General features: G+C 45.3%; 2 protein-coding genes across 8 annotated transcripts in view; one reads left to right on the forward strand and one right to left on the reverse strand.

Annotated features, from left to right (window-relative positions):
- The window catches only part of LOC309365021 (macrophage mannose receptor 1-like), a 255,572-nt gene that overhangs the window by 181,075 nt on the left and 47,380 nt on the right, over positions 1-27,117 (forward strand). The window lies entirely within an intron of this gene.
- LOC309364384 (zinc finger protein 862-like) lies at positions 9,674-24,278 on the reverse strand. Of its 6 annotated transcripts, XM_081901552.1 has the most exons (9): positions 23,952-24,080; positions 23,408-23,535; positions 21,987-22,069; positions 20,888-21,014; positions 19,573-19,662; positions 15,725-15,910; positions 15,391-15,486; positions 14,325-14,372; positions 9,674-11,850 (listed from the first exon to the last, which is right to left on the reverse strand). In XM_081901552.1, exons 3-9 carry the CDS (start codon positions 22,050-22,052, stop codon positions 9,758-9,760), a joined length of 2,706 nt encoding a protein of 901 aa, XP_081757678.1. In that variant the 5' UTR covers positions 22,053-22,069; positions 23,408-23,535; positions 23,952-24,080; the 3' UTR covers positions 9,674-9,757. The 6 variants fall into 6 exon arrangements, with proteins under 6 accessions (XP_081757678.1, XP_081757675.1, XP_081757674.1 ...); XM_081901549.1 differs by lacking the exon at positions 23,408-23,535 and having other exon boundaries at positions 20,888-21,011; positions 24,016-24,278; XM_081901548.1 differs by lacking the exon at positions 23,408-23,535 and having other exon boundaries at positions 24,016-24,278.

Here is a 27,117-nt window from a genome sequence, read left to right on the forward strand (position 1 = left end):
CCCAAAAAAACGCAACCTGAGGCGGCTGTAACCCGAAGTATGACTATAATTTGTCACAGGGAGCATCCACCCCGCTCTGGGGGGGAAAAAGAGCTGTTCTCCTAAGTGAGCCACATTGAAATAATGGGGATTTGCTGTGGAGTAGGGTTTGCTGTGGAGAAGCTTGTTTTTGGACTACAACTCCCATCATCCCTAACCAATGGTCCTGCTACTTAGGGACAATGGGAGTTGTAGTCCAGAAACCCTGCTTTGTAGGAAACTCTGTATTGCTTGCAAGTCCAGCAATGTCTGGAGGGCCACAGGGTCCCGTCCCCCCAGTCTTTGATGGAGTGCCCAAAAATATTGTTTACAGCGTTTCTCAAAGTTGTCCATAGATGGTTGGTATATTGTCACGTCTGCAAACTGCACATACCCTAATGTGTGGCATAATGGGAAGTGTTATTACATTTTTGGGATGGTTATGTTCTACCTCTGCTGGTGACCCTTAGGTTCCCTTGCAACTCGACGGTTCTATGATTCTGTGCTGTCCAAGGCAGTACAGTGGTACCTCGGGTTACAGACGCTTCAGATTGCAGACTCCACTAACCCAGAAACAGTACCTCGGGTGAAGAACTTTGCTTCAGGATGAGAACAGAAATCGCACGGTTGCAGCGGGAGGCGCCATTAGCTAAAGTACCTCAGGTTAAGAACAGTTTCAGGTTAAGAACGGACCTCTGGAACGAATTAAGTTCTGAACCCGAGGTACCACTGTATACATCTTAGTACTGTACCAGTTTCTGTTGGCCACTGCAAGAATTGGACATGGACTAGACTGGCCTTTGATCCAGCAGGACTCTTATTACATTCTTTAAGTTGTTGTGTCCCATTTCTTGCAGAAGGATGCATGTTCTTCACATGCAAATAAACATTCCCCTTAACAGCCGCCGCCTCCCCCCCCCCCCCAGTGTTGATAAACTGACCCCACCTGCAGAGAGCCAGAGGAATCAGCCCTGTTATCTTTTAATTAATTGGTAACCAGAATGTCATCCCTGATTGGCCAGAAGAAGGAAACACCCACACCTGAGGACCATTTAAAGGTTGGGGTGTGTGAGAAACATATACCATTGAAGCCCAAGAAGGAAGTAGATGCTCACAGGTGGTGGTGTTTTTAAATAGTTTTTAAATAGTTGTATTTTCCAAGCAATGGCATTGGTGAGTTGGCAAAAAAATTTTTTTAAGAAACGCTATTTGCTTATTGTGAGTGTGAAGTTTAAGAGTATGATAATTATCCGTGGCAGGCGTGGGGAATGTTTGATATTTCAGGTGAATTACGACTTTAAAGTCACACTTTAAAAGCAGGTCAACCAAAGGCCTGGTTAAAGAGGAACGTTTTTGCCTGGTGCCTAAAGGTGTATAATGAAGGCACCAAGCAAACTTCCCTGGGGAGAGCATTCCACAGATGGGGAGCCACTGCAGAGAAGGCCCCGTTCTCGTGTTGCCACCCTCCGGACCTCTCAAAAAGGAGGCACATGAAGGAGGGCCTCAGTAGATGATCTCAGGGTCCGGGTAGGTTCATAGCTAGTCCTCATGGAGTTCTTCCATAAAGTGGGTGAGATGGGGAAATCCAATGGCCATCAAAGGGCAATCAATACCTTGATTAGGGTCAACCAGAATGGGATAAAAATCATGGACTGGTTTCTGTTTCAGTATAAATAGCTTACTGAAAAGACTTGGTATTGAGTTTAACTAATCTGGAAAGATCTTATATTAGCAGCAATCATGTAGGAGGTCTACAGTTAAAATGCTTGTCCACAACTGATTCCTCTCCCCATCTGTAGTATTCTCTTCTCCCAGTAAGAACAAAAGGGGGGGGGAACTGTGTAGACCATATGCTTTGCATGCACAAGTTCCCAGGTTCAATTCCTAGCTAGGCTGTTATCATATCAATATATAATTGACACTTAAGAATAAGACGAGCCAGATTCACCAGTACTACTTCCCCACAAACAAGTAATTTATATTGGATTATGGCATACCATAAAATTTTTCCCCAACTGCATCATTGTCCAGGGCAGTATTGCTCCTACCTCCAAAACCTGTGTTTAAATATATTTCTAGTGACATTTTCCCATGGATTCCATGCCTATACAAAGAATCCAAAGTCTGGAAATTGTTTTGAAATATTCTTAAACTAAGTTTCCTTGCATATATATGCCCTTTGTTCCTCTGGATATCAGAAGACTGTCTTCTTGGCAGCTGATTTTTTTATGTACCAGTGATTTACCATTTAAAATTTACCATATTATTTAACCTGAAATCATTTTCATGTTCTAATTAGATACACTGGGGGTAGATAATGAAAACCCTAAAATCACAAAATCAAGTCTGAATTATTTTTATTTCAGTAAAATCTGCCCAACCCCTAATTTCAACACCAAAGATTAGTATTAGTATCACATTTGTTTTTAAAAATGTTTAAAATTGGGTGTAATGACCCTGGATGTCTGAAAGTCATCAATCTGTTTAAAGATCATTAAGAGGCAGTTGATTTTAATTTGTTTATCTTTATTTATAAAGTCCAAAGACCTGAGGCTGAAAAAGATTATACTATGAGAAATGGGAGCCCTTTCATATTTTCTTTTCTTTTCTATTTTTAGCAAATGGTTGCCCGCTTGAATTTGAAGGCCGGGGAACGCATTGAAATGAAAGCCAAGGTGCCCCGAGAGGCCAAAAGGTCTGTATTAACAGTGAAAATAGGATATTTATGTTTTCCCCTTGTGGGAGAGAGATTGCAATCAAATGCAACTAGCAAGCATAGAGCTAGTTTGTGCATGAAGGGGTTAAAACAACAGAGCTGTGATTCCTAGACACAGGTCATGCCCCTTCTTCTCTGATGAAGGAGGAAGTGACACCCTCTCTCCCTGTTCCTATCCCTTTCCCTTCGCCATGTAAATCAACCAGGTCAGCATTTCAAGCACAGAGCGCTTGTTCAGAACTACAATCTGTATGTTGTACTCAAGAGTATGCTATCTGTTTTTTCTTTGCTGCTGCTTGGATAAATGCATAAACCTGGCCTTTGGAACGTTTTTGTAAGTAAAGCATTTTAAACTTACTGTACTGGTGTGGTCTGTTCCATGCTAAGAGGGATAGAAAACAGAAAGCACCGTATGCAACAAAATGGGATATGGAAAAGATTTAACAGCCCAAATTCCCACATTCTACTGCTGAACTTTGCGAGTTTAAACTGTGCTACTGGAGGCTCTCTCCCACTGGAGAGTGTGTTAAGCCCCACGTTTTGAATCTAGGCACCTAGCCAATCATTTTATTTATTCACCCCACACACATGGGCCACAAGGATTAGATATCTCCCCTCCTTCGATACCTTTATTTTTGCATTTTGGAAACATTCTTTGCTTGGAGAACTGCACCACAAAATTCATGCAAGTAGAAAATTTTGAACGATGGCTACATGTCAGTTCTCATGAGTCAGTTTGATAAGATTTAGCCTTGAATGCAAACTGAATCAAATTTCTACCTGGTAAACCTTGTATCTATACTATAAACTGTCTCTGTGTGCTAATATGAACAGGCATGATATTCCATAGGGTACTCTTGGAGCCGTAGCCTTCTAGTAAAGACAGTACAGTGGTACCTCGGGTTACATACGCTTCAGGTTACATACGCTTCAGGTTACAGACTCCACTAACCCAGAAATAGTACCTTGGGTTAAGAACTTTGCTTCAGGATGAGAACAGAAATCGTGCTCCGGCTGCGCCGCGGCAGTGGGAGGCCCCATTAGCTAAAGTGGTGCTTCAGGTTAAGAACAGTTACAGGTTAAGAACGGACCTCCGGAACGAATTAAGTACTTAACCCGAGGTACCACTGTACCGAGTTAGATGGACCAATGCTTTAGCTGAGATTGCAGGGGTTTATTCTATGACTTTTATAAAGCATGTTTTCCCATGTTCCTATCAGTTTTAGCTTTCATATAGGCCAGAATGCCTCGAATCCGCTCCTTCAATTTAACGCTCGATTTGAGACTTTCAACGGAGACAGGGTCGTCCTTTTTAACTCTGATACGGGGAGAGAGCGGGATCTTCTCTTGGACCTGGGACTATTCGTCACAGTAAGTAAGAGGAGAGCCCTGTTGCAGGAATAATTTTCAGGGAGAACAGCTGAGGATGTATATCTGAGACCTAAAGGACAAACCAAAGCTCAGTATTTCAATATAATGAGGTGGAAGGGTGAGGGGACCTTGATATAAAACAGGAATGAGGAATCTGTGGCCATTGAGATTTTGGACAAGAATTTCCCATAATTCCTAATAATTAGCCCTGCTAGCTGGGACTGAGGGGAGTTCAAGAAACAGCTGGAGAACCATAGCTTCCCAACCGATGAAATAAAATGTTCTCATCCGGCATATTTGGGCTTCTCCAAATGGCCTGTTTACTGAGCACTCATCCTGATTTGCAAAGCTTACATGGAACCTAGACTATATCCAGTCTCCAATTAAAGCTGCTTGTTACTTTTAGGTGGGATAGAATAATACACCTTATATCTGGATTACGAACAGTTTCGTGATTTTTGATGCCTGCTGCTGCTTTTTCTCCACAGTACACGCGGCCAAATTCAAGCAACCAGGGCTGCATTCAGATGGCACTTAATAATAATAATAATAATAATAATTAATAATAATAATTTATTATTTATACCCCGCCCATCTGGCTGAGTTTCCCCAGCCACTCTGGGCGGCTCCCAATTGAATGTTAAAAACAATACAGCATTAAATATTAAAAACTTCCCTAAACAGAGCTGCCTTCAGATGTCTTTTAAAGATAAGATAGCTGCTTATTTCTTTCACATCTGAAGGGAGGGTGTTCCACAGGGTGGGCGCCACTACCAAGAAGGCCCTCTCTCTGGTTCCCTGTAACCTCGCTTCTCGCAATGAGGGAACTGCCAGAAGGCCCTCAGCGCTGGATCTGTGTCCGGGCTGAACAATGGGGGTGGAGACGCTCCTTCAGGTATACAGGACCGAGGCCATTTAGGGCTTTTAAGGTCGGCACGTGCTCGGAAACGTACTGGGAGCCAATGCAGATCTCTCAGGACCGGTGTTATGTGGTCTCAGTAGCCACTCCTAGTCACCAGTCTAGCTGCCGCATTCTGGATTAATTGCAGTTTCCGGGTCACATTCAAAGGTAGCCCCACGTAGAGCACATTGCAGTAGTCCAAGCGGGAGATAACTAGAGCATACACCACTCTGACACCACTCTTATATCATTGACATTTCCTTACCTGCTCTCTCCAGTTTATGCGATATTTCACACATTGTAAAAACCACTTCCTGGTGGAATCTAGCGGAAGAATAGATCTCATTTCTTTAACCATTTCCAGCAGAAATCCAATTACAAACCCATTAACTTGGAAAAATTGAGATGTATGTTTACAAAATTTGTGGTGGTATACCAGCATACTGCTCTTTCCTGCCATTTAAAATTTAGTGTGGCATGCTAGCACCTTGATCCAAAAGTCACAGATCAGTGACACAACAAGGCGTTGCTGTTTCAAAACAATGCTAGAAATCAGGACAGAAGCTCTAGCAATTTAGCCAGTAAAACTAACACAATAAACTCCACATCTGAATGCAGCCCTTGTATTAAACTCATGCCTAACACTATGTAAAGGGACCCCTGACCATTAGGTCCAGTCGTGGCCGACTCTGGGGTTGTGGCGCTCATCTCTTTATTGGCTGAGGGAACCGGCATACAGCTTCCGGGTCATGTGGCCAGCATGACTAAGCCGCTTCTGGCAAACCAGAGCAGCGCACGGAAACGCCGTTTACCTTCATGCCGGAGTGATACTTATTTATCTACTTGCACTTTGATGTGCTTTTGAACTGCTAGGTTGGCAGGAGCAGGGACCGAGCAACGGGAGCTCACCCTGTCGCGCGTATTCGAACTGCCAACCTTCTGATCGGCAAGTCCTAGGCTCTGTGGCGCCACCCGCGTCCCAACACTATGTAGTTAGGCTTATATTCTCTTGGCAAGTCTCTAGCTTTCCCTCTTGTCTGTCTGCTAACATCATAGCAATGGTTCCTATTCATTCAAATCAATATGACAAAAGATGCGTAGTTCTAACTCAGGCATCCTCGGCCTCCAGATGTTTTGGACTACAATTCCCATCATCCCTGACCACTGGTCCTGTTAGCTAGGGATCATGGGAGTTGTAGGCCAAAACATCTGGAGGGCCGCAGGATCAGGGATGCCTGTCTAACTCTTCATTTCTCTTTTCAGGTAGCGTTCTCCTTTAACGCCCAAGATATGGTGTTGGAAGTGTTCAACCGGCCAATTATTAGACTCCCAACCCCACCGGGAATGCAAGTGGTGGAGCACCTCGCTGTAACTGGTGATATCGATGTTAAATCCATCTCGTTCAGCCATCTCTTTCTTGCCTCTGGAAATGGTAACTTTTTAAAATGACAACGTGATCTTTGATTCTTCCCATTAGTTCTTGCTGTGGTTAGTATGCAATGTAAGTTTCTTTTAAGAAAGCCGAAGCAGATTTAGCCATGTAAAAGAGTTGGGAAGTAGCAATGGACCGTATACTTGCTGACTTTTGTTACCACTGTTGCTTTTATTTTGGAATAAAGCTGCTCTTCTTATTACTCACTGCCTTGATTCTTGGATACAACAATTCTGTTGCACGACTATTGCTCAACTTCCAACAGGTTACATATGCTTCAGGTTACAGACTCCGCTAACCCAGAAATAGTGCTTCAGGTTAAGAACTTTGCTTCAGGATAAGAACAGAAATCGTGCCCTGGCGGTGCGGCGGCAGCAGGAGGTCCCATTAACTAAAGTGGTGCTTCAGGTTAAGAACAGTTTCAGGTTTAGAACAGACCTCCAGAACGAATTAAGTACTTAACCTGAGGTAACACTGTATTCCACAAGCTTTGTTTTCCTCTTTAAATGCCATGCCACCTGGGGCAACGCCATGTTTCTGGCGATAAACAGTGAAAATATTCAAGATTCAGAATACAGTGGTACCTCAGTTTACAAACTTAATCTGTTCCTGAAGTCCATTCTTAAACCAAATCCGTTCTTAAACCGAGTAGTGCTTTCTCTAATGAGGCCTTCCTCCAGTGGTGCCCTTCCACCGTTTGGCTTCCGTTCGTAGACTGAGGCAAAGTTCACAAACCAGAACACTAATTCCAGTTTTGCAGAGTTCGTAAACTGAATAGTTCGTAAACAAGACTGTTTGTAAACCGAGGTCCCACTGTATTTGTAATGCAGTGGGCTTGATCTCAGTGGTGGCTGGTGCCCAAGGGGAATGGAATGCCATTATTTATGATCTAGTTATCTCCCGCTTGGACTACTGCAATGCACTCTACATGGGGCTTTCTTTGAAGGTGACCTGGAAACTACAATCAATCCAGAATGCGGCAGCTAGACTGGTGACTGGGAGTGGCCACCGAGACCACATAACACTGGTCCTGAGAGATCTGCATTGGCTTCCAGTACGTTTCCGAACACAATTCAAAGTGTTGGTGCTGACCTTTTAAGCCGTAAACGGCCTCGGCCCAGTATACCTGAAGGAGTGTCTCCACCCCCATCGTTCAGCCAGGACACTGAGGTCCAGCGCTGAGGGCCTTCTGGTGGTTCCCTCACTGCGAGAAGCGAGGTTACAGGGAACCAGGCAGAAGGCCTTCTTGGTAGTGGCACCCGCCCTGTGGAACACCCTCCCACCAGATACCCAACCAACTACCTGAGTTTTAGAAGACACGTGAAGGCAAGGGACGTTTTTAATGTTTGATGTTTTATCGTGTTTTTAATACTCTGTTGGGAGCCGCCCAGAGTGGCTGGGGAAACCCAGCTAGATGAGCAGGGTATCATTATTATTATTATTTTATTATTATACTGTATTTATCAGTTGCATTCCTCACAAAAGTGACCCCAAGGGGACTGATACAAAAACATAAACACTAAAAGCAGCATAAACAAGAAGGCCAGGGAGGTCAATGAGCTGACCAAGCCTCAGAGGCCTGGGGGACCATTGAAATTGCCCAATTAGAAGGACTTGTGGCTGATGTGGATCTTAAGGAACTGGGAAGGCCTTAATGTACTTAGGCTCAAGTGGCTTCGGGCTTTATTATATATCACCAGATCTTTGAACCTGGCCTAGCATTGAATCAGCAGCCAATGGCACTCTCTGAGTAACCTGCTAGAATAACTTATGTGGTGTGTGTGTTTTATCCATGTCAGTCGCTTATGTTTGCAAATGGGACCATGCCTCCCTCCCTGCAAAAAATAAAATAAAGTGATTGTGGCCCCTGGACTATGTAACTTGCATGCACTGACATATACAAGAGAGACCCCCTCTGACATTTCTGTGTCAAACTCAAATGCACATAAGAGAAGATACTTGCACGTTATAGCAGTGACCCTCACTTTTCCCTGTTGTGGGAAGTAAATCTTATCGTAATTGAAAGTTAAATGAACTGTGTCAAACTCGCCAGCAAATCACTATAGCACAGGAATCCTATACAAGAAGCTGCATTGCCAGGTAAAATTACTGTGACACACAATCTGGTGAATTATGCTTTAATGCTGTCATATAAATCTGTCGAGCTTTACTCTACTAGTACCTGGCTGGAATATTTGGTCCTAGTTCCCACCAAAAAGACCTTTGAGGTGAGAGTCCTGTATAAAAATTCCCAACATCAATTCATTTTGTAGCTATCTTGTATTTGCTGATGTCATTTCTTTACTGCCTTAGGTTGCAAACCCTTCCACAGCTGTGTGCAACAATAAAAACAAACAAATCATACAAGTGTTTTGTTCTTTTTAGTACCCCTTGGTACCCAAAGCATTGCAACAAAATTTAAAACGACACCAATATTAACAACGTAGCCTCGAAAAATTAGCAAGGAAACGTAACAGGTGGAAGCATCTGTGTCAAGCCAAAGGCCTTGTAGGTTTTTTTTTCTTGTTTTTTGGCTTCTTTTAAGGATTGGCTTTGAATTTTTATTTATTTTACTAAACAAGGAAGCTGCCAGAGCATCCTGAGATCGTCACCAGGCCTGCTCAAAGCATCTGTTGGGCCCAGGACATTTTTCATGTGTGATCAACTCTCCTCCCACCCTGGCCTGTGATCCAGATCCATACAGGAACCCCTTTGAGCTCTGCACACCACAATGGGTTAATACTTGAGTTGCTAGGTAACCCCAGAGCCTTCGTTTCTGGCCTGCTGCCTTTGGCTCAAACATGGCTGTTCTCCCTTTTGAGCTTGGTTGGACTGACACAAGGGACACGGGTGGCACTGTGGGTTAAACCACAGAGCCTAGGACTTGCCGATCGGAAGGTCAGCGGTTTGAATCCCCGCGACGGGGTGAGCTCCCGTTGCTCGGTCCCTGCTCCTGCCAACCTAGCAGCTCAAAAGCACGAAGTGCAAGTAGATAAATAGGTACCGCTCTGGCAGGAAGGTAAATGGCTTTTCCGTGCGCTGCTCTGGTTCGCCAGAAGCGGCTTAGTCATGCTGGCCACATGACCTGGAAGGTGTACGCCGGCTCCCTCGGCCAATAAAGTGAGATGAGCGCCGCAACCCCAGAGTCGGCCACGACTGGACCTAATGGTCAGGGGTCCCTTTACCTTTAGACTGACACAAGGGGAGGGGAGAGAAAAGGAAGGGGAGAACCAATGCAACTACAGGTCATATTCACACCCTGCACTGTGCTCCAAGCTGCATCCCATCAACGACGCACGTGAGGACGGAGGCCGAGTTGTCAACAACGACGGCCTGATGATGTTAAGTACCAGTGCTCGATTGCAGGCAACGGGTCGAAGTCCGGCACTGCCACCCCATTGACTGCCACCATCAGAAGAGAGTTTGCCACTTCGTTGGAAAGCTTCAACCTCTCGTAAGTTCTTATCAGGTTCATAACAACGCAGCCCCGCTTACAGCTTCCTGTAGAGATTCGTAAGCATGCAGAAATGGAGGCGAGTTTGCTCAGCAGAGGAAACACTTGGCGCTCCATAATGGCCTTCCTGCACAGCTCTGAAAACAAAAGGTCCTTGGCCACCTTTTTAAGTTCGGCCCATTCATCCAGCAGACTTTCCTTGCTGTAGCTGGGAGGGAGAGCGTACTCAAAGTATTTCGCCATGGAAAGTACCTCAGTATCTCCAGAATTGGCAAGGCAGTTCCCAGCAGCAGGCCGGCACACGATATCAAAGACTTCTGTGCTTTTTAAGAGCTGGGGCGACGTCTCGCCGTCAAATCTCTGGTGCAGGTATTCCGCCCCGGTCAGGATTATTTTTGCCCGGTCCACTTGGAAGCGGAACTCTCCCATCTCGACCACATCCAAGGAGACCCCTCTGAAAGAACCATCCTTCGCGGCGGCGTTAAACTCTTCCTCCTTCGGTCCCGGCTGTTGGAGGAGGTTTTGCAAGGTGAGGTAGGCAACTTCCACAGCAGAATTCACTTCCCCGAGCAAGACGCTTTCTCTCTGGAACACTCCCGAGAGGGGTTTGTAAACCTGAAGGAAGTCGATCAAGAAGTGGGAAAACTTGACAAAATGGAAGCTCCTCAAGAACGTCAACATGCCTTTCGCCTTCTGCCCCTCGTGGCTGCCGGATTTTGACAGGCGCTCCAGGTGAGCAACTAAAGCAGGCAGGCTTTGAAGAAGGACGCATAGAGTTTGCCTCTTGCTCACCACCCACCTGACACTGTTTGACTCCATTAGTTTGGCCACCTTTTGGCCCAGGCGGGGAGCCGCACCCTGCAGCTCCCTCAGTCTTTCGGGAGAGGCTTGGAAAAACTTGAACATCGCCCTGATGTGCTTTTCACAGTCCTTCACAAAGTCAACATCCCTGTAGCAGGCGCCGATGGCCGCAGACTGCAGCTTGTGGGTGATACAATGGGCCGGAGACAGGCGAGGGATCACCTCTTGGAATTTGGCGACGAGCGCACTTTTGCAGGCTGCTATGCTGGCCGCGCCGCCTGTCGCAAGGCCCACGACCCACCCGGGTTTCCTGAAGGGGATCTGCAGCTCATCCATGGCTGAAACGGCGGCAGTGAAGCAGTCGTCGGCGGTGTGGCCGGGCAGAGACGCCAAGCAAAGGTACGACTCCTTCACTTCCGCTCTCTTGAGGTAGCGGATGTAAATCGCCAGGCAGGGCTGGTCGGACGAATCCGTGAAGCCGTCCAAGAGGAGGCAGGCGCAGGGCGAGCAGCAGATGCTGTCAAGTATCTCCTTCCGCAGTGTGTCCGCGATGCACCTTATGAAGAGGGTGCATGCCACCCTGTTCCTGTACCTGGGGATGATGGGGGCTCCCATGACTTGCAGGAGGTCCAGCGCTTTCTCGTAATCGTTCAGCGGCTTCGAGTGGTAAGCAATGTCGTAAGCGGCGCTGAAAAGGTGCTCCATGTTCCTCAGCACGTGGCTGGACATCTTAGTCAAGCGCTCGGCCGCCGGAGCGCCATCCGGGTCCTCCTTAGCGGTCAGCGCTCGGACGCAGAGCTTGTGAGCGTTGCTCTTGTCGTGGTGCTTCAGAGTCTCCACTTTGAACGGCCGGGTGTATCCCGTGACTAGTTTGGACACTGGGCCGTGAGCGGGCGGCTTCTCCTTGCACACCACGCAGTAGAGGGTGGTCTGCCCTTTGTCGGCCTCCAGCCACGGGAATTGAGAGAACCATGACTTTTGGATAGATCGGGGGCCTAGCGTCTTTCGGGTTGCTCCCGCTGCACCAGGTTTCCTTCCGCAGCCTTCTAGATACAGGTTTGGAGGCCACACTTCCATCGGGGGACACAGCGAGAGGGCATAGTCATCCATCGGGTCTTTTTCGTCTGGGTCGTCCACCATTTCAACCTTGATTATTCCTTTTGGAGAGAAATTGGACGGATAATATAGGTTGGTTGGTTGGTGTTTTTAATTAGATCAGGTTCCCAATTAGATAAGTACTACAGACCCCATTTTTCAAAATGAAATAAGGAACTATTATTATTATTATTATTATTATTATTATTATTATTATTATTAATTTCTATGCCACCCATCTGACTGTTTCCCCAGCAACTCTGGGCAGCTCCCAACATATTATTATATTATATTATATTATATTATATTATATTATATTATATTATATTAATATTATACCCTACCCTACCCTACTCAGCCCCAGCCCCAGCCAAGACTGGGCTCAGGGCAGCTAACACCAGGTATAAAACAACTGATTAAAATACAACTTAAAAACAAGATTAAGTACAAGATTAAAATGCAGCCTCATTTCAGTAGAAACTCAAATCAAAAATTTTTGGGGGATGAAAACGTCAAGTCTTCACCAAGGCCAACTATCCAGACTGGTCCTAAGCGGGCTGGAAAAAAGCCAGGGAAGTCCCCAAATAGGAGTTCCGTCACAGAAGGAGAAAAAGAAAAAGGAAAGAGGGGAGGGGATCAAGTTGATTCCAAGCCAAAGGCCAGGCGGAACAACTCTGTCTTTCAGGCCCTGCGGAAAGAAATCAGATCCTGCAGGGCCCTGGTCTCATGAGACAGAGAGTTCCACCAGGCCGGAGCCAGAGTTGAAAAGGCCCTGGCTCTGGTTGAAGCTAATCTGACTTCCTTAGGGCCCGGGACCTCTAGGGTATTGCTATTTATGGACCTTAAGGTCCTCCGCAGGGCATACCAGGAGAGGCGGTCCCGTAAGTACCGTAAATAAATAAATAAATAAATAAATAAATAAATAAATAAATAAAACTTTCCTGAACCACAGACCCCCTACTTTTGAAATTTTTGCTATCTCTATGGTAGTTTTTGTTATGTGAATGGTGCCACAGTTCCCCTGGGTGGACTACACAGACCCCCTGTGGTCCATGGACCATCAATTGGGAGCCACTGAGTTAGATCATTCATGTGTTGACAACAAAAACCGCTGCTACCAACATAAAATGGTAACTGACACCATTGCAACAAATTTTTGCAAGCCCTGTCATGGGTGTAGCCAGGATTTATGCGGGGGGTGGGGGGCAGGTATCATGTTATTGTTGTTAGCTGCCCTGAGCCCGGCTTCAGCTGGGGAGGGCGGGATATAAATAAATTGTTGTTGTTGTTGTTATTTTAGATGGGCAGAAGTATTTTTATTGATTTACTTGAACGGGGGGGGGGCTATCTCCCTCCTCCCCCCCCCTTGGCTACGCCCATGCACCCTGTGTATGTTAGAATTTCTGCTCCATGATTGTAGTCATGGGATTCCTGTCTATCGCATGACGGTATATGTTTTGACTCCACAGAGTGGGAAGTGAAGGAGACAGGATGTTTGTGTTCCGTGAAGTGGGACTATTGTCCTTTGTTCTTTTTCTCTTTGCTGTCAGATGCTAGAGAGAGAGGGAGCCATGTTGCAGTGCTCCATGTGTGTTTATATGTAAATAAAGTAGATTAGCCAAAATGCGGAGTTGCTGAGGTCTGTTACGCAAGTTGCGCAAACTCTGCGGATCCCTAAGTGTGCCGGTGTCTGTTGGCATCAGTCGCTGCGATGTTCGGGCAGAAGAAAGCTTTTGAAGCTCCCGAACGATCGACCAGGAGGGAGAGAACATGCCAGTGGGGCATATGTCTTTGCCAGGGTCCTACTCGAGTGTAGGCTGAACTCCTGACAGTGTAGGCTCTCCAAGTTCCAGCCAGGTGATTGTTGGATCTTTGAAGTGCCACCCGCTATGCATGATTTAATTTCAAACTATGTGGGCTAAAACTGGCCATCTGGTGGCAGGTAATAGACAGGTGAAGAGGAGGAGGAGGAGGAGGAGGAGGAGGAGGGGGAGTTTGGATTTGATATCCCGCTTTATCACTCCCCTTCAGGAGTCTCAAAGCGGCTCACATTCTCCTTTCCCTTCCTTCCCCACAACAAACACTCTGTGAGGTGAGTGGGGCTGAGAGACGTCAGAGAAGTGTGACTGGCCCAAGGTCACCCAGCAGCTGCATGTGGAGGAGCGGGGAAGTGAACCCAGTTCACCAGATTACGAGTCCACCGCTCTTAACCACTACACCACACAGGTGGGCAGTCCCACCCTCTTATCAAACTTGGCCCGCAGAGGTGAGTTTCCCAACTGCACCTTTGCTGCTGGCTTACCTGCCAGTTTTCTGGAAAGTGAGCAGAGCGCTCAGAGGACAAGGAGCAGCCACTAGCACTGATGGCCATAATACTAAGGAAGGTGGGGGGGCAACTTGTTGAGATACCCACCCACCCACTCCATAAAAAAGGACTTGTGGCCCTGATAATACCCTCACCCATACACCATGCAAAGGGAAAAGAGACTCGACAAAAACAAGAGGGGATGAGACAGGTCACTTTGTGGAAACTCACCTCCAAGGTAGCTCGGCTGAGGCACTGAAACCTCCGACATTAGGTAATCTGAGTGGATAGAAACAGAACACAGTGGTACCTCGGGTTATAGACGCTTCAGGTTACAGACTCCACTAACCCAGAAATAGTACCTCAGGTTAAAAACTTTGCTTCAGGATGAGAACAGAAATTGTGCTGTGGCGGCAGCAGGAGGCTCCATTAGCTAAAGTGGTACCTCAGGTGAAGAACAGTTTCAGGTTAAGAACAGACCTCCAGAACGAATTAAGTTCTTAACCCGAGGTACCACTGTATTTAAAAAATACTTAACTAGAAGGGAGGGAAGACCTTTAAAGTCTCTGAACAAGTTTTATGAATATCACTCTGGTGCATAGAAAGCAGGGAATGATGACCCCAGAAGTGGCAGCTGTTATTATTAATGTAATCCCCTCTGTCCTCCCAAAGGAGCTCAGGGTGTCAAACCATAAAAATGATCAAATTATTTAAAAAACCTGAGCCCAGTGAAGTCATTTTCATTTATGGATTTGGATTTACACCACTCCCTTCCACCAGTTCCCAGGGCAGCTAATTTATTATTATTATTATTATTATTATTATTATTATTATTATTATTAACAATAATAATAATAATAATAATAATAATAATAATAATAATAATAATAGTAATTTTATTATTTATACCCCGCTCATCTGACTGGGTTTCCCCAGAATATGAAAAACACAAAACATCAAACATTAAAAACGCCTACATTTTTATTCCAGCATATATAAAAACAAAAAGTTGGAATGACAAATATTACAATATAAAAGGTAAATGGAAAAGCTGTCACTAGAAGTAAAACACCAAGCAGCATAAAAAAGGATTCACAACAGGCATGAGAAACTTGGAAAAATCAAATGATCTTTGCCTGGGGGCAGAGGCCAAAAGTGGCATCAAGGTAGACACCAGGCGGGCCTCTCTGTGGGTACATTCTGTAATCTGGGAGCCACCACTAAGTAGGCCTTTAGCCCTCTCTCTGCCTGCCACAGGCCAAGTAGTCAGGCCATCACAGGGGTTAGAAGCACTTACCTTGATGTTCTTGTCCCCATGGCTGGTTCTGGCTAAAAGCAGATTCTTTGCAGGAAGCGGTTTCTCGGATTAACTGGGAGTTTGGCACAAGGTGTTCTGCAAGGAAGCAATGTTTGCATATTTAGACTCGTGGGGTGGGGATCGATTGATCTGTTCCACCAAACACAATCTCACCATGGGGTAAATTAACATCTCTGCATGCAAAATGCAGGGAGACCCATTGCGTCCCTACCCACCCACCCACCTGGGACCCCTATACTATACAGGCTCTCTTTTCGCCTCCCTCACAACAAGGTTTTGGGGGCAAGTTACACCATCTCCACGTTCTGCTTACTCTGGTGAGTTTTCTGGTGCAAGGTCAGATTCTTCCGCAAGGCAAACCCCCGCCTGCAGTCGGAGCATTCGTAAGGCTTCTCTCCCGTGTGGGTCCTCATGTGCCCGATGAGAGCATATTTGGAAGAGACTATTTTCCCACACAGGGGGCAGCTTGCTTTTTTCTTCGCCGTCTTCTTGTCACTTGCTGTTTTGAAGCGAGAGGAGGAAAAACAGGAAGCTGTCTTAGACAATAACGCAAGGAGGTCTTGCTGGACCTAGTCCAATATCTGTCAGTTTGCATTTCTTAGTGCATAAAGTATTGATCTGATGTGTAGAGATCTCTCCCATTCTGAATAATACAAGAGGATTCTAGAAGCTATTAGAAGCTTCTCTGTGTGAAAGAAGCAGGCAGAAAGGTCATGATTGTTTGGGTTATACCTTCTGGGAAGCTGGTTTGAACTAGTTCTCTTATCTCTTCCAATTAAGATCATGCTGACTATAAATATAGGCCAAAGGGAGCCTGGGTTTTACTTTCGCTTTCTCTCTCTCTCCCTTCTGGTGTGGTGCTCAGTACATAGTACAGTGGTACCTCGGGTTAAGTACTTAATTCGCTCCGGAGGTCCGTTCTTAACCTTAAACTGTTCTTAACCTGAAGCACCACTTTAGCTAATGGGGCCTCCTGCTGCTGCTGCGCCACTGGAGCACGATTTCTGTTCACATCCTGAAGCAAAGTTCTTAACCCGAGGTACTATTTCTGGGTTAGCGGTGTCTGTAAGCTGAAGTGTATGTAACCCAAGGTACCACTGTATGCTTAGTGTTAAGTTTTAGTCTTGTTATAAGTTTTGTAAGTGCTGCAACTGGATTTTTATGGACTGTGTCAATCCTGAATGTATTTGGATTTGTGACCATTAAGATCATTTGCCTTCAGTAGAAAGTAAAGCTCTGCTGGATGAAATACAATTATTGGAGTACTACAATATATCCAAAACAATGGGAGAAATTGGAAGGATCTCAAAAGAGAAGATAGACGGGGATTGGAAGGTGTTTAAAGGATACTTGCAAAACCATATTGAAAAATCAGAACTCCTATTAGAATAAACAAGTTCCGTTTTAAATACTGAAATACTAAATAAGATGGATAACAATGTGTAATAGAAAAAGAAGCATGAAATTAGGTTAAAGGTGTGTGAAAGAAAGTAATAGAAGTGGAAAGAAATTGCAATTGAGTAGATTGGAAGTCTAACACAAAGGTGGGGTGAGGGGTGGTGGGTGGTGATGAGAAAAGGAATTATCTGTGGGACTGAATGTAGGTATGTTTGTATATATTTAAGGATTGTATGAAATGTATGTTTGTATGCTTGTATATCCTCAATATGTGTGTATTAATGCTGAATTATTTTAACAATAAAAACTTTTTTAAAAATTTAAAAAAGAAAGAAATACAATTGCCTCTGGTCTATTTTGGGGGACTCTGCGACATGTTTTAAGGTTTTCCTCCACACATAGGACAACATCCTGTCCTTACAGGGGCCACCCAGACAACTGTAGAAATCCCACAAGTAGGACCCGAGCACGAGACCACGCACTCCTCCTACAGTTTCCAACAACTGGCCCTCAGAAACATCACCACCACCCACCATGAAGCCCAACCATAGTCATCATGCCTGGCAGCTGTATAGGGAATTAAACAACTTATCTACTCTAAAAAGTAGAGACATCACCTTGCCAACAAAGGTCCGTATAGTAAAAGCTATGGTTTTCCCCGTAGTGATGTATGGAAGTGAGAGCTGGACCATAAAGAAGACTGATCGCCGAAGAATTGATGCTTTTGAATGATGGTGCTGGAGGAGACTCTTGAGAGTCCCATGGACTGCAAGAAGATCAAACCTCTCCATTCTGAAGGAAATCAGCCCTGAGTGCTGACTGGAAGGACAGATCCTGAAGCTGAGGCTCCAAGACTTTGGCCACCTCATGAGAAGAGAAGACTCCCTGGGAAAGACCCTGATGTTGGGAAAGATGGAGGGCACAAGGAGAAGGGGACGACAGAGGATGAGATGGTTGGACAGTGTTCTCGAAGCTACCAGCATGAGTCTGACCAAACTGCGGGAGGCAGTGGAAGACAGGAGTGCCTGGCGTGCTCTGGTCCAGGGGGTCATGAAGAGTCGGACATGACTAAAGGACTAAACAACAACAACAATCTACCCTGCCTAGGATTGTACCCCCTTGACTGGCAGGGGCTCTCCATCTGATTCCCATCAGCCTGGGACACCTTTCCCTTGGTGGTTTCCTAGCTGGTTCTTCCCACCATTCCTCCACGCCTATCCAGCCCATGGCAAGAGCAGAGACAGTGGAGGTAGGGAGATAGAAGGGAGAAGATCACACAGGACTCAAAGGAACAGCAGAGGAGGAAACCCTGAGGGAGATAGGGGGAATGTTTTCAAACAAGTGCAGCATCTCACAGTTCAACTGCTAGGTTTCGCACGCCACTGAGGGAACAGATGCCTCCCCCAATTTTCAAGGAGGGGGTCCGACGTCAGTATCTTCATCCCTCCCATTGCAAAGATCACCAGATCATGTTTGTTTTACTTTCTGTCTGTGAGAAAGGAGGGGGTGGAAACTACTCTTATAGACTTCCGTCCCTAGCACTGTGCCTGTTTTTCTTTGATCTGCCTAGAGACAAGATGGCAGTATGAGGGAGCTGTATCTCTCGTACATGTTTGCTATGTTCTTTTATTTGTTTAATCGGTAGAAATAAATTAGGTATGCAACAAAACCTCCACAGCTTTGCTTCCGTTACTCTGCTGCTTTTGAGGTGCTCATGATGTGAGTCCACTGCACCAGGATTTATTCCTCCGGAATGCTACTCTGCTGTTCCTGCGTTCCTGTGATCAGAAGGTCGGAGAATGTGCTCCCGACACCCAGCCCATGTAGGCGCTGAAGATGTGGGCTGTATATAATAATAATAATAATAATAATAATAATAATAATAATATTTTATTTATACCCCGCCCTCCCCAGCCAAGGCCGGGCTCAGAGCGGCTTACAAGCAATAATAAAAACAAGATGAATGATTACAACTTAAAAACAAAAATAAAATACAACATTAAAATAATGGAACATTAAAATATTAAAATGTAGCCTCATCGCAGGAGGAGAAGGAAAAGAAAGGGAAAAAAAGAGAGGGAGGGAATCAAATTGGCTCCAAGCCAAAGGCCAGGCGGAACAACTCTGTCTTACAAGCCCTGCGGAAAGAAATCAGATCCCGCAGGGCCCTGGTCTCATGAGGCAGAGCATTCCACCAGGCCGGAGCCAGAGTTGAAAAGGCCCTGGCTCTGGTTGAAGCCAATCTAACTTCCTTAGGGCCTGGGACCACTAAGGTGTTGTTATTTATGGACCTTGAAGCTCTTCGTGGGGCATACCAGGAGAGGCGGTCCCGTAGGTACAAGGGTCCTAGGCCGTGAAGGGCTTTAAAGGTCAAAAGCAGCACCTTAAATCTGACCCTGTACTCCACCGGGAGGCAGTGCAGCTTGAAAAGCACTGGGTGAATATGCTCCCATGGCAGAGACCCCGTGAGGAGTCTCGCTGTAGCATTCTGCACCCGCTGGAGTTTGTGGGAGAGTTTCAAGGGCAGAATTACAGTAGTCAAGCCTGGAGGTGACCATCGCATGGATCACTGTGGCCAGGTCGGGGCGGGAAAGGTAAGGGACCAACTGCTTGATGCGGCGAAGGTGGAAAAATGTCGCCTTGGCAGTTGCTGTAACTTGCGCCTCCATGGAAAGGGCATATATGGGTGTACGCTCATCCAGACCCCCTTAATATTCCACAGCGGGCCCTGTTGGGCCTCCCCATTCCTGCAGCAGGCCTCACCTTTGATTGCTTTTTCTTCCATATCTTGAACCCAGGGCTCCGCTCCTTGCTCCAGCCAGAAGATCAGGGTTGGTTTGGCAACTGGAAAACCTGTTTGGGAGCAAGGCAGGAAGAAAGAAAAGGGTCAAGAGGAAGACAGTGGCACAAGAAGCAAGTATAATACAGATCCCTACGCAAACTTTTAACCTCCCTGGAAGTTTAAGGAGCAGAAGCAAATGGAAATGTGTGCAACAGACAGTGCAATCGTATGCATGTATACTCAGAAGTCAACCCCACTGGTCTCAATGGGGTTTTCTCCTGGGCAAGTATAGGATTGCAGCCTTACGCTGGAAAGGCCTTGTTGCTTATCTTCTTTCCCCCCCAAAACAACACACACCACGACTCCTCTAACTCTGCTGATCACTCACTCTGCACCATGCAAGAGTGAATGTCACTATAATGTAAAATTGAATTCAGCCATCTGTGCAAGAAGGCAACATTGGTTTCGCAGCATGCAATGATTAATGGAATAATCTCTCTTTCATAACTTTATAATTCAGGGTTATCATGTGAAAGCATTCATGCAAAATGTAATTTACTTTGGGAATGCATTCATTGCTACAGGATGTCTATTAAGCTGAGCAATTTTTTAAAAAAAACCACTATCTAGTCTGTAATAATAATAATAATAATAATAATAATAATAATAATAATAATTTATTATTTATACCCCGCTCATCTGGCTCGGCTTCCCCAGCCACTCTGGGCGGCTTCCAACAAAATATTAAAATACAGTAATGCATCAAATGTTAATAGCTTCCCTAAACAGGGCTGCCTTCGGATGTCTTCTAAAAGTCTGGTAGCTGTTTTTCTCTTTGACATCTGATGGGAGCGTGTTCCACAAGGTGGGTGCCACTACCGAGAAGGCCCTCTGCCTGGTTCTCTGTAACCTCACTTCTCGCAGTGAGGGAACCGCCAAAAGGCCCTCGGAGCTGGACCTCAGTGTCTGGGCTGAACGATGGGGGTGGAGACGCTCCTTCAGGTATACTGGACCGAGGGCATTTAGGGCTTTAAAGGTCAGCACCAACACTTTGAATTGTGCTCGGAAACGTTCTGGGAGCCAATGTAGGTCTTTCAATATGTGGAGTTATGTGGTCTCGGCGGCCGCTCCCCATTAATTAAGTGGCCATTTATTGGCATCTGTACCATACATTCTAATAACCAGTGTTGTGCTTTCCACATATACATTTAGATCTTTTACATAAATAAAACTGCTGGGAGACACAAGCAATTCAGAGTTCCCCAGGTCCTGTGACCTTGGGAAATAGTTCTTTACCCAGGGAGGCCACGTTCTCGTAGTTCTCTTGCATGACCTCCTTGTACAAGGCTTTTTGCTCTGGCTCCAGCAAATCCCACTGCCCCTTTGTGAAACAGACGGCCACATCCTCAAAGGTCACTGGCTGCTGGAAGGAAATGAAAGAAAGCTCAGCCTCAGGCACACCACCAAAAAAAACTTCACACCTGAACCAAAACAGAGGAACAACAGATGCAACTCCCTGCAACTTGGAAAAAATGAGACCTGGCCTGTATATGCAGCAGGCAAAATAGGCTGCACCACTGCAAGTGGGGGGGGGGAAGGTGTTTTTTTAAAAATATCACCCTACATTAAGAGTCACCTGCAACAATAAAACCAACAATGGACTAGCAGGCAAAGGGCCAAGAGGCCTTTCCCCACTGATGTGCTCTTCTTCTATATGGAGGGTGTGGTGTTTCTGTACATCATCATCATCAACATCATCATAATTTTTATTTATACCCCACCCATCTGGCTTGGCTTCCCCAGCCACTCTGGGCGGCTTCCAACAAAATATTAAAATACCATAATGCATCAAACATTAAAAGCTTCCCTAAACAGGGCTGCCTTCAGATGTCTTCTAAATGTCAGGTAGTTGTTGTTCTCTTTGACATCTGGTGGGAGGGCGTTCCACAGGGCGGGTGCCACTACCGAGAAGGCCCTCTGCCTGGTTCCCTGTAACTTTGCTTCTCGCAGTGAGGGAACCACCAGAAAGGCCTCAGCACGGGGCCTCAGTGTCCGGGCAGAACGATGGAGGTGGAGACGCTCCTTCAGGTATACTGGACCAAGGCCAGTATAATGGAAGCATTAATGGAAGTATTAAAAAAAATGTTATTCCCACTGGGATCAATGTTCTCCCATTTTATTCTATTGTATGCAATTTCTCCCTGTGTGTGTGTCTGTTTAGGAATTTAGGGTGGGGTGAGGAAGGTGGTGGGACAGTGATAGCAGACTACATCTGGTTCCACAGATTAAAAACAGACTTGTAAAAGGGGGCTTTGAAGCTTCCTGGTCAAATGAGTGAAAGGGATTTGGGGTTTCTCCCATGTAGCCAAAAACCGTGCCATGGTAGACCACACACCTGGGCAGACTCTACCGCAGCAACGTCCTTTTCCCAAGGAGGAGATGTTGACCTCAATTGAAACATGGAACACTTTTCAGAGCCTGTGTGAACAAGAGACAAAACTGAGGACACGTTTTTGGTGAAATTGCTTGATTTTTATTTATAAAAATATTTATATGCCACTATTTGCAGTGGTTTACGAAAGCTATACGTAAAACCATACCATACGAACATTTAGATAAGAAATCCACTAATTATTATGGCAGATGTGTTCTTAATTTTTTGCATAAACCTGATGGAATGGAAAAGCTTTGAACAGGTGCTTAAAGGTTAAAACGGAAGGTGCCCGCTGAATCTCTATTGGCAGAGTATTCCACCACACAGGGTTTATGATACAAAAGGCCTGGTTTCTTGTTGTCAGATGAGCCTCGACAACTTGGGGAACAACCAAGGATGCTCTTGCAGATGATCTCACTGACTGAGCTGTGATATACCTTGAGATACCCTGGATCTAAGATGTTCAGTGCTTTGGCTGATTAACAGTCTATGTCCTTTTAAATGTGTGGGTATTGGTTTGGTTTGTTTTCTTCTTGTGTGTGTTTTTTATTATGTACTTTATTCTGAATTTTTATGTTGTGGAAGAAGGGCAGTATACAAATTTAATTAATAGTAACAAATAACCATTTTCTCAAAATATTTGAAGCTTATAGGAATGAAAAGCATATCTGCAGACAGAGCTTTTTCAATATGCTGTAACGGCAGCCAGAATCCTGTTGGCCCAGAAGTGGAAACAAGAGGAGATACCGACGATAGAAGAATGGAGATCAAAACTGATAGACTATGCGGAATTGGATAAATTAACTGGGAAAATTAGATATACTAAAGACCAAAAGTTCATCGAGAACTGGGGAAAATTTGTGGATTATCTGAAAAACATACGTGGTGTAAATACAACGCTAGTGGGATTTCAAGAGGCACTGTAAAAAAAAAAGTATTGTTTGTTAGAAATAATGGGAGTAAGGAGGAACAATGGCAATACGAAGGAAGGGAATGTGTATTAAAGGTATAAATATGGATGATTGTCAGAGACGCTGAAGGAAGTCTAAAACAGTCACAATTTGTTGTATTCGGGATAAAATGTATAACTGGATGAAAATTAATAAAATTTATAAAAAAAAGAAAAGAAAAGCATATCTTGAGCAAAACAGCAAGATATGAAAAGACCTGAAGAGACAGCAACAATCAGGTTCCCTTTCTGTTTTTGCAGAAACCAGGAGGCATTGTGCCTCTCAGCCTAGTCTACCTCGCGGGGTTCTTGTGGGGATTAATTGAAGAGGCACCACACCACCTTTGGAGAAAAAGGAGGGGTAGAAATGCAAATACTGTTAGTAAAGAGAAAAGAGAGACCCTTTAGTTTGACGCAGCCCAGCTCCTCTCGCCTTTTGAAACGACAGGGGCGCAGGATTGCTCTATGTTCCCTTCAAGCGCCTAACACAAATTGCTAATAAATGAAAAGAATTTCAGCGGTCCCGGAAGGCAAGCAGTCGACTCTTTCCAAGATTTTTGTCTGCAGGTATGAAACCAACAAAAACGCCACCGAGCGGCGGGGATGTGGGTGGGGGACAAGAATGAATGGACGGACATTGAGGGGGTGATGCGCCCCTGAAACAACCGGAGCTTGGAGCAGGCAGGATTTTATCCAAATGAAGTCCTTTCCTCGTTTTAGAGTCGAGGTGAGATCTTTGCTTTGGGGGTGCCACTACGACACTAGACTGTGCCGGATCCTTCCCCCATATGGATTCAGTCCAATTCCCCCAAACAATAAGCCTCTCTCCATCCCATTCTCCGCCGCCGCCCACACCCCACATATTTCTACCCCCCACATATTTCCCTTCTTTGCTTAGCACCACCGCACGTCGAGAAAGACAAAAGGCAGCCCTGGAGCCGACGACGCCACCTCTAAACTGCAAAAAGAAGCCTTACATAAATGAAAAGTGCATTGAACCCGATTCTCCCCTTCATTCCCCTGCCCTGGATCTCTGCTTGCCTGCAAAGCTGAAGTCTTCAGCGCAGCCCCGCCGCTCCTCGGGGCCGCGCTCTGCTGCCATCGGGGGCGCATCGGGAGGCTCCCAGGCAGGGATCCCTCCAGCAAAGGGATCGCCCCTCTTTCCTGAAGCGGCGGCGACCCGCTCCATGGCTCCGGCTCTGCATCCGAAGCTCGGATCCACTAAAACACACACGCTGGAAATCTATTGGCTACGGCGCGCCAGGCGCCCCCTTTCCTGCGGCTGCATTGGAGGCGCCGAGAGCAGCCGGCCTGGTCCCGGGGAATTCCGGGAGTTGTAGTCTCCGAAGCTCCACCCTTTCCCCACTAGTTAATCCGATTCAATTCAGCGCCGCCGAGATGCTGGTGGTGCTGATGCTGTAGGCAAGCAGCCCTGCCGTTTATTAAAGCTGCCAAAATGAAAGGTAAGGGAGCGAGCAGTCATTGATCCTGTCACCTGCATGACAAAGAATGGAGAATTCCCACTGGAAGGGGACGTCGGAGACCACGCAATGTTTTTTGTTTTGAAAAAGCAGGTGCGTAATAGGTCCCGTTTTCTTCTCCGCCTGAAATGGTTAGACACGCTTTCAAGGTGGGACATTAGAAGCTACCCATCAGTTTGCGCAACCGGCAAGGCAATGTGGCAGGTTTTCATCAGCCTAACACAGTTTTAAGGTCCATTCGTAAGTACAGATTCGTAAATATGCTTCAGTTGCAGTTTTGAAAATGCCTCCAGTTAGAATAGTGTTTTTTATATTATTTGCTTAGCAAAAATTTATATACCACTTGAGTGTAATAAAAACTAAGGAACCTACAATAATTGTTATTAAAATCATCCATAAAAATAGTTGGGCACAAATTAAAACATTTTAAAGATAATTAAAATAACAGTAAGAGATTAAAACATGTGAGTGTCTACACGTCTGGATAGGCTTGCCATAATAAAAGTGTTTTCAGCAGGTGCCGAAGAGTATAGCAAAGTGCTGATGTCAAGTGGCAGGGAGTTCCAAAGTGCAGGTGCTGTCACACAAGATCAATTTCTTACAAGTGCAGAATGTATGTTATAGGGTACCTGTAACAGAACCAGTTCCACAGAATGAAGCAGTACTGGGTAAACTGTTGATATGTAGAGGCCACAAACAATGCATTTTGCCCCTATTGGCCATTGATTTTACTTTGACACTGTTGCTGTTTTTAACTTGACAACATACGTCTCAAAGGTTGGGACATTGTTGCTTTTGTTTGCTTTTATATTTGTAAGCCTTTTTGAGAAACTACTGTGTGGAAAGCAGAGTATAAATTGTAAAAACAAAGTAAGCTTAATGTACAATGTCCATAAAGCGAGTGATTTCTCCAGGCAGTGTTGAAAATAGCAATCAGTAAAAGTGAAGTGGATCCACTACGCACTTTGCTATAGCATCAGTGTGGATGTGACTTTTGTGTTTGCACGCATATACACTCACTCACACACATGTAAAATTCCAGAGTTTAGATCAGGGACAAGTAAATTCAAGAGCAGGGGGGCAATGATGTGCCGGCCCCCCCATATGTGTGTGTGTGTAACCACCCCACATTGTGCAAGACAATAATCAGTTAAAGGGCACATTCTGGCTTGGAGCAGGAGGGACGTGAGAGGAATGCAGAGTAGGGTCATTGAGGAGTGTAGCCTGGGGATATAGGATGTGGCCTGGGAAGAGTTCCAAGGGCCAGAATGAAAGGCCCCTGGGGCCACATTCAGCCCCTGGGCCTCAGTTTCTCCGCCCCTGTGTCCTACAGGCAGTTGACATCTCCTCTAACCAAGCTGCTGAAGAGAAGGGTGAATCCAATCAACAGGGATTCTAGAAAGTTAAGCAGCACATTTGAGAGACAGCTACACTGATTTTAACACTGCACGTGTTTCTTCCACTGAGAAATGAAAGTTGTTTAGATACTTTGGTGAAATACACTTCTTTTCTGACTAGAGTGAACCTGCTGGAGTCTCTGTTTTTAGCCAAGTGAAGACTGGTCTCCAGTTTTCCATGCTGATGGGTGCTAAGTGCCACCCATCAGGAAATAAAATGTTGCCCTAGAGAACTGTGTCGGCCTGTGACACCACTTTCCATACTGGATTGTCATTGTGAGGTGCAGCACTGCAGGAAATGAAGAGAATTGCCTACCTTCTTCATGTATGGCAAATTCAGTGCACCTCACATACAGCCTGGTATGGGGAGGGGTGGTTAGGGCTGGGAGAAAGCTAGTGATCACTAACAGCATGAGCTGTGCAAGTGTGTAAGGGGAGAAAAGTTGGGAGAAGGAAGAAACTGCTTAGGATTTCTGGCCAGATGTGAACACAGAATGCTACCAAGTTTGTGCACATGTAGCAGCAGTTTTAAAAAATACATAAAAGCATTACAGGGTAGGACCACTAAAAAAAGATGCTGGGAAGAATAGCAAATGGCAGAGTGTGCAGGCTACTGGAAAACCTTCAACAGACCACACTCATCCTGTGTAGAATTACAGAGGTGACAATGTGGGCAAATACTGAGTTACAATTATGTATGACTACAGTTAGTGGTTTCTGGATTATGAATTCAGCTCCTACTCAGCAAGTGAAGAGCACACACATAAAATGGGCTACAAATAAAGACAATCAACCCTAGAAGTCCCCTGAAGTGCTTTTGAGGCACATTTCCCTCCTTCTAATCCACACTCTCCTCTTAAAGGATGTAGTCTCAGTTACCCAAATTACTTCTGATATTCCCCCTTTTCAGTTAAACACAATGAATATTCCAAGCTCGGTGTAAATTATAACAAACCTCTCTAACCACAAAATTTCCCCAGCATGTGACTTTAAAAATATACACAGTGATAATTAAGGGGTTGGCTCAAATGTCCTCCCCACCTTAGCACTGAGTTATTGAAGTATATGTGTGTTGTCCACCACAGAAGTCAACATTACACATATAATGTAGGAGGTGGGAGTCTATCATATTGTGATGCATTTTAAGTGTAATCAGATCTATGTTCCCCACCACTTTCTTCCCACTATCTATTATCTATTTTGTAAAATTTATATATTGCTTAATTGTAGAAAACCTTAAAGTAGTTTATGTAATCCTCCTGCCC

The sequence above is a fragment of the Podarcis melisellensis genome, assembly GCF_964234715.1.
Source record: "Podarcis melisellensis genome assembly, chromosome: 2".
In the NCBI taxonomy this organism is placed as follows: Eukaryota; Metazoa; Chordata; class Lepidosauria; order Squamata; family Lacertidae; genus Podarcis; species Podarcis melisellensis.